The sequence below is a fragment of the Chenopodium quinoa genome, unplaced genomic scaffold (genome assembly GCF_001683475.1).
Source record: "Chenopodium quinoa cultivar QQ74 unplaced genomic scaffold, ASM168347v1, whole genome shotgun sequence".
Classification (NCBI taxonomy): domain Eukaryota; kingdom Viridiplantae; phylum Streptophyta; class Magnoliopsida; order Caryophyllales; family Amaranthaceae; genus Chenopodium; species Chenopodium quinoa.
In genome coordinates, this window is record NW_018742798.1 from 1,108,912 (window position 1) to 1,116,893 (window position 7,982).

The 7,982-nt window shown below is 33.2% G+C and overlaps 1 protein-coding gene across 1 annotated transcript; it reads right to left on the minus strand.

The window, feature by feature from the left end:
• Window positions 1-1,961: 1,961 nt before the first annotated feature.
• On the minus strand, window positions 1,962-5,548 carry LOC110724958 (RNA-binding protein CP29B, chloroplastic-like). Its single transcript, XM_021904442.1, has 4 exons — window positions 5,091-5,548; window positions 4,782-4,883; window positions 3,173-3,475; window positions 1,962-2,431 (listed from the first exon to the last, which is right to left on the minus strand). The coding sequence occupies exons 1-4, from the start codon at window positions 5,445-5,447 to the stop codon at window positions 2,369-2,371; spliced, it is 825 nt and encodes a 274-aa protein (XP_021760134.1). The 5' UTR covers window positions 5,448-5,548; the 3' UTR covers window positions 1,962-2,368.
• Window positions 5,549-7,982: the final 2,434 nt, after the last annotated feature.

Consider the following 7,982-nt stretch of genomic DNA (forward strand, 5'->3'; position numbering starts at 1 on the left):
AAAACTAAATATTGGCCCCGTTAATATTCCAGATCATTATAAATTTGTAATTTTGAATAAATTAAAATTTACAAGGTTAGTGCTAAATGAATAAAATATAAAAATATTTTAAGATTAATGAATGTTAATTTTTATTCGTTTTACAACCTCTTATAAAAAAAAAGATGTTATTTAACCATCTAAACCAACTATCAACTATGTTACAAACATGAAAATAAATTTATATAATTGATAATCACAAGGTCTATTGTGATTATATATATAAAGTAGTTATCCGGTGCAACGCCCGAGTCACACACTAATTATATGTATAATTATATTGCATTGAATCTGGAAAATAAGCATCCAATGAATCAATAACCATTAGTGTATGATTAATGTCTTACAAATAATATTCTAGACTGTCCAATTACTTACTTTAAGGAAAAGTATTGTGTAGAACGGACTCACGTGAGTCCGATCATACAAACAGAAAACAAATAAAATTCTTAATTGTAAAAAACAAAATAATAATGACACCCAAAGGCAATTCAATGGCTTGCTTTGTAGGATAATCGGTCAGATATTAAGTTATAAATATCAGATATTAGATTAAAAGTGTTAGAAATTAGATAATAATGGTCAGATATTATATTCTAATTGTCAGAAATTATATTATAATTATCAAATATTAGATTAAAAGTGTCAAAAAAATTAGATTATTATAGGCAGATATTGGTTTACATTGATCAGATATTAAACAATATTAATCAGATATTAGACCATATTGATTAGATATTAGACAAAATTGTTTTTAGCAATACTTTATAACTCACCATCTGTATTTCTTCTCACCCCTTTTCGTTACTTTTCTGATCGGATTTTCTCCCCTGAATCAGTCACTGCAACTATGGCGGAAGCTTTGCTAGAGGATTGGGAGAAATTGAGATTGACGGAGGACGAAAACCTTGTAATTGGGGGAAAACCTTGATGGTGGACAGGATGTTGAAACAAAGACACGAATTTCCCTTATTCTTGTGGGGAAATTCTTGACGGTAAGACCTTTTAATATTGAAGTAATGAAAGAACCCTCTTAAATGTTTGGAGATGCAGGGACAATGTAGCCATTAGAGTGGTAGAAACAAAGTTATAGATAGAGAAGAAGACGAAGACGACTCAAAGACGCCGCCATGAGAGAGAGAGAGAGAGAGAAGTGGAGGGAAGAAAGAGATGGGGAGCTGGCAAAGGATTTGAGAATGGCGGCGAAAGCGGGTGGTGGTGAGTGGAAAATGAATGTGTGTATTATAAACCAGACTCACATGAGTCCGTTTTACGCAAAACATTCTCTTTCCTTAAAGGTTATATCCTATGAAAAATCTAATACTTCCTCCGTCTCACAATATTTTACTGTTTTCGTATTTTGGAGACCCAAAATATTGTTCCTAATATTGTTCATGTTTCTATTTTTGGATAGTATGTAAAAACTATTATGCTCTCACTTTTTTATAAACTTTATTCATTGAACTTCCCACTTTCCAATTTACCCTTAACATATCCACTTGCATTACACTTTTTTCCACCCTGTCTCTAACTTTTATTTATAATTGTACTAAACTTTTTTTCTCTTTAAATTATCCACTTATCTAGTACTTTTGTCTAGTTTTTTCCACTTTTAATATACCTACATTATGAGACGGAGAGAGTACGAAGCTTACACATATGAAGAGTTTTATGATGATGACTAATGACACATATGGTGGTCATGTAGTGCTCAATTGGCGCCAAATCATATGAAAGGGATAGTGACACATGGCGATATGATATGGACATATGGTCCCTATGAGTTAATTATATTATAGATACATAGATAGGCAACTAATTTTGGCTACCCAAAAATGGATTATAGACCACTAAGTAAGGGAAGAAGGGAGTACTTAATTGCAGAATATCCAACATGAGATCCGGGGAAAAAAAAGAAGAAATGATAAACTAAACAAACAGCATCTGTATTACTGAATCACTACCGGTCAACCAGTTTCTTACAAGAGGCTACACTGTTAATCAATGTCGAGCATCGTTCCAGGGAAAGAAATATTACATTCAAACCAGCCCGCTGATAAAAGTGTTTTAACTACTAATCACCTAGACTGCAAAAAAGCATAACACACACAATTCAATTACCTAAAAGGACATAGGTTCCAGAACATATTCAGTATTTCTCCATGCAGATTGTAATGATTATCTAAGCCGTTTCTGTGCATTTGAACCAGAAAATTGAGCAAACTGATGCACAGAACAGCACATTGTTCAGCACTAGTTGGGTTTCCCTGCAGCAGCAGCCTTCCTCTGGCTACAAGCCTAAGATATCAATTTATCACAGATTTTCAATTTAAAATGAGCGCCTCTGCCTTGCTTCCGCGGCTGATACACGTATTTCTCTTCCATTCAAATCCTGCATGACAAGTTAAAGGATATGTAACCATGGAATTCATCAAAGATGGGGAAAAGAGCTATAACTCATATCAACAACATCAAGGATCAGTGTTTCATATGAAGTCCACCAATATGAGCAAAGGTCATAGCATGAACATAATTTACCATCTAACTTTACACACACACCTTGAATGGGAAAAACAAAACAAAACAAAAAAAAATCTTTATATTTTTTAAAAAAAAAAAGAATGAATGAATGACACTCAAAAACCAATAGAAGAAATTATTAATGGTATGACATTCGACGCAGAAGAATCACATTGCTAGCCAAAGATCTCGACATAAACACACAAATCTCAATGTGAACACAGGATTTATGATGCTTACTCTACTTTCGAATCACAAACTTGAGTTACTTGACCAATACTTTCTGATATTAATAATTTGCATTCCATTTATATAACAAACACCAATAATTATTTGACAGTTAAATCCATATAGTATAATACCTAAATCATTTATCAATCAAACACAAAAGTAATGTACAACATATAGGGGGGGAGAGAGGTTGCTGAAAGCAACATTTGTCCTTGAATACAAGGAAATATAGGATCGTAGGGTGGAAAACACTCCTTCATAGGACCATGAATTTGCTACAAATTTTCACAGAATGTATAACCAATAAGTTCACACCAAGTCATCGATAAAAAAGAGATCTTTCAAAGTAAAACATTTTAAGTTTATGTAATGAAGTTCTTACCACACCGTCCAAGGATTCAATGGCACTATTGACCTCATCAGCAGAATTGTAAGTTACAAATCCAAAACCTCTGGAACGACCACTATCCCTGTCATAAATCACCTTTGCTTCCACTACTTCTCCCTGCTCACTAAAAAGTGACTTGAGGGCAGCATCATCAACTTTCCATGAAAGATTGCCCACATGAACCCTGTTGGAGCTTCCAAAGCTTGATCCACCACCTCTGGCACCTCTAGGAGAAAAATCGTCTCTTTTAGGTGGTGGAGGTCCTGCATTCACCCTTAAGGGCCTGCCATCAAGTTCCTGCCATCATTGTAACATTTATAAGTGCTTGTAACCAAAAAAAAACATTTATAAGTACTTGTTATGTACAGCAAAGAAAAAGCAGACAAAAAGCATCACAAAAAAATTCATTTTGCTACTTAAATGATCAGCCTTCCTCCATGAAATAAGTGCTTGTTATGTACAGCAAAGAAATTGCAGACAAAGACCATAACAAAAAAATTCATTTTGCTAATTAAATGATCAGCTTCCCTTCAATAACAGCATTTCAATCATTTAATTAAAGAGTTCCATTATATGAAGTTTAAAATACATATATCTACTGGATTCGTAAGAAGAGTATGTGGTTCTCATGGCAAGATTGATAACTTTGACAAAGATACTTAATCCACAAAAGCAAGAATGTGGAATATCATTGGCCATTCCAAATAAATTTTGCCTTACTTCACAGACAGTAACAATGGAAAACAATGCTATTATAGAAGGCTAAAACCATGTACATAAACAATATGACCTCTATGCCTCAATAGAAACTTCAGCACATGGCAGGGCCGAGTCGAATATGCACAGACTTACCCTTGCAACAACAGAATTATTGTTTCCATGTACTTCACAATACATAGTGCATTTACTAAACTAAATTAGCCATTTTGAATTTATTTACTTTACTCCACCAGACCACCACCAGTGAATTGTAAATTTTTACATTGTCATAAAAAGACAACAAAATCAATATAAAAGCTACATGCTTTACAAGATTTGAACTCAAGTTCAATTCACAACTAGTACAATAATACAAGTGTTCAGGTTAATTTAAGTCAGTTGAAATAAGGAAACTTAAGTAGTTAAGATAAGATAATATATTTACAAAGAAGTTCACAAATGGGAATCCAAGTGATAGACCAAACCTTATTAAACCTTATCTAAACACATCTTATCTTTATGAATCTATCTAAAACTGTGAAACCTTAATTTGACTTTCTTTAGGGTGAAGTGGACTAGGCCATTCTACTGAGTAATATCTTGTACAACCCAGTAGTCCAGCCCTCACTACTGACTACTCTTTTACATGGTTTCATTAAACAAAGAATGTGTAATTGTAATTGTACAATATACATCCTCCGTCCAAATTTAGTTGTCACATCAATAGTTCAAATTACACCATCAATGTGACAATTAATTCCGGACAGAGGGAGTACATGACCACCCTATTTCCCTACATAAGTAATGTAAACAAACACTTATCTTATACAATTAGCTTCAACCATACAGATAAAACACAAATTTCTCGAACAAATAATCAGATAATTCGAGTTAAGAATTTTACATAGCCATTGAATTGCTGAGCAGCTGCTTCAACTTCTTCAACTGAGGACATGGTCACAAATCCAAACCCTCTGCTCCTTCCAGTCATTTTATCATATATAACCTGCATAAGTTCATAACAATTTTTGCTTAGTAATGTTACCCAAATGACAACTTCTACAAATTTTCAAAATAAAAAATTTAAACCAAAATTACATGCAAAACAACCCTAAAACCCCACATAATTAAACAATAAAAAGAACCCCATTAAATTACAATAAAAATTAATTCAACAAAAACCCATAAGATAAAACAGGAAATTTGAAATTACCTCAACCATTTCAACAGTACCAGCAGCACCAAACAACCCAGCAAGTTCAGCACTGTCAACATTAAAAGGAAGATTACCCACAAAAAGCTTAAGGTCAGGGGAGAAGTTAGGCTGTTGTTCACCATCATCAGACATAACATCTTCCTCTTGTTCAAACTCAGAAGAAATTGCAACATTTTGAACAAAGCGAGAAGAAAGGGATTGGTAGCGTTTCAAGGAGGGAAAAGAGAGAGAATTGGGTAGCGTTTTGGAAGTAGAAGAAGAGAGGAGAGAGAAGAAAGGGAGTGAAGGAGTAGCGGATTTGGATAGAACCAGCGTTTTGGGTGCTAAAGAAGCGAGGAAAGAGGTGGAAGCCATTGTTGAGAGTTGAACAAGAAAGAGATAAGGCTGCTGCTAAGAAATGGGGAGAAGGAGAGAACGATAAGGTTTTAGGAGCAGCTGGAAATGGGTTTAAAGGGTGAAGAGGGGATATTTATCTTCACAATTTAATCAACTTGCAATTTTTTTTTAAAGATTTTTTATAAAAAAAATCAAACAAGTTGTGAATTGATATTTGTAGTTTGGTGGATATTTTGGATTTGGCGATGAGGGTGGGTCGTGGGTTTGATAGGAAGAGGAAGGAATAATAATGGAGTATGTTTGATGGAGCTGAAAATGGAGATTAAAGTAAGTGTGGATAATATGAGGGAGATTGTGACTTTGCAAAAGAGTAGGAGTAAAGAGTTAATTAGTTGGCATAATTAAAAGCTTGTAACATATTTTTTTAATTTCAAAATTTAGAAATTATTATGGGTTTATCAGGTTACCAGTAAAAAACGTGATAAAAGTTAATGATATTACAAGGTTGACGTGTTTAATAATAATCAAAAAGTTGACATACACTACCACAAAAATGAGAAAAAGTAACACTCAATATATAACTGTCAAGTTGGAAAAACGTTCCCTAAATTATATAGAACGCCTTTGGTAGAGAAACGTTGTGTATATTGAATCAATTAGAACGTCTCACCAAGTTAATTGATATGTTTGATTTTTTTATTTTTTTAATTAAATTGTAGATTTACAATATAGAACATTCTTCTTGAGTCAAGAAGGCAAGAGCTCACAACCTTACTGATATCATCCTATGTCAGACTCCTTATCTTTGCTTTCTAAGCTTAAGAAGAGCTCCTTCTCATTTTCTGCTGTAGATGGCATACTTGAAGACATAGTCTCGGTTTGTTCATTTTTTTTCTTCCATTTGTTGGTCTCATGTTAGACGTGATGGGAATTTTGTTACCCATCATCTAGCTAGGTTAGTGCTCATAGGGTGTGATCAATGTTGGGATCATCTCGAGCCTAACGAGATATCTCTGTATGTACTTATGGACACTCTTTCTATGAATTAATGCACTAACCGCTTTTCTTAAAAAAAAAAAAAAAAAAAAGAACATTCTCCTTAGTTAACCGTTCTACGGTATGGAGTATTTAAAAAAAAACTGTCAAAACCCTATTTCCTCTAACCGTCGTTCACTGCTCTCCTTTTTTCTTCCCTCTCCTTAAAGAATTCCTCTTTCTCTCTCATCCGATTTGACCTAGTAATCTCCCATGGATCTTACTCTATTTCCCCTTAATGGCCTCCTTCAATGACAAAAAAAAAAAAAACCCATCTCCTTCCTCCACACAAAAAGCCCAGATTTAGGGCTTTAACAATGGCGAGGCAACACCGCCTCCTCCCCTCTCCGCCGCTACTCCCATCACCACCATACTCTTCCCTGACGATGTTATTGGCCTTGAAATCGTCGGATCCGGAAAATAGGCTAGTTTTTTCTCTTTTATTTGGTTCCATATGATGAGCATCGATTTTCATTGCAGAATTTGGATTTGGAATTGATTATTGTCAAAGTTGAATTGGCTTTTACAGTTTGTAGATGTATGTATTGTTGCTTATTTTATTTGAATTTGTTGATTTAGGATGGATTTTTATCGTATCATCGTTGACAATCACATATCAGTTATAATTGATGAGGTTGCTAGATATTTTTCTGGGTTTTCTTTGTTTAACTGGTTTTTTTCCTGGGTTTCTATGATAACTGGGTTGTAATATTTCTATCGGATTTTTTGGGCTAGAATTTACTGTATTAGTTAATTTCGACTGATTTTTGTGCATTTGTATTTATTTTTTTTTATTTCGATTTTGTTCTTGTAAAGGAGCAAATTAAAATTTTAGTAGAAGTTCGATTATGTTTTTTTAAATTGAAATTTGATTATGTTCTTGTAAGTTAGCATGTTTTATGTTCTGTAAATTAATGTTTGATAATTTTGGTGACATTTATTTTGTAGTTCTTCGTGATTGAATCTTAAATATTTGGTTTGCTGCTTGATTTATGCTAATAATTTTTTTTCTCTGGATGTTGATTGGAGGATGATGATCACAAGGTAGCTCATTGAGTTTCTGATTAAACGATGATGGTATCCTATGTGTGTTGTAGCTTAAATGTATCAGTTAGCTAATTTTGTCAAATTTTATCAAAAAAAAGATAATGTAATTTGTAGTTTAATTTTAATGTATCATATCATAGTGGACTTTTATTTAAAGAATGTAGATATTATTATTATTATTATTATTATTATTATTATTATTATTATTATTATTATTTAAATAAAAATATTAGAAAAGAGAACGCCTATCTAAAGATAGGCGCTCCTTTTTTTATCAAATATAGAACGCCTTTCGAAAGTTGACAGTTCTCTTTTCTTTGATTTTTATATGTTTTGTACATAGAATAATAATCGCCTATCCAAGATAGGTGTTTAGTATTGTATTAGATATAAAATGCCTCAAATAGGCGTCATGTGTACTTTATAAGGCACCTCACTTGAAGGACGCCTCTAAAGCGTTCTATATTGCCT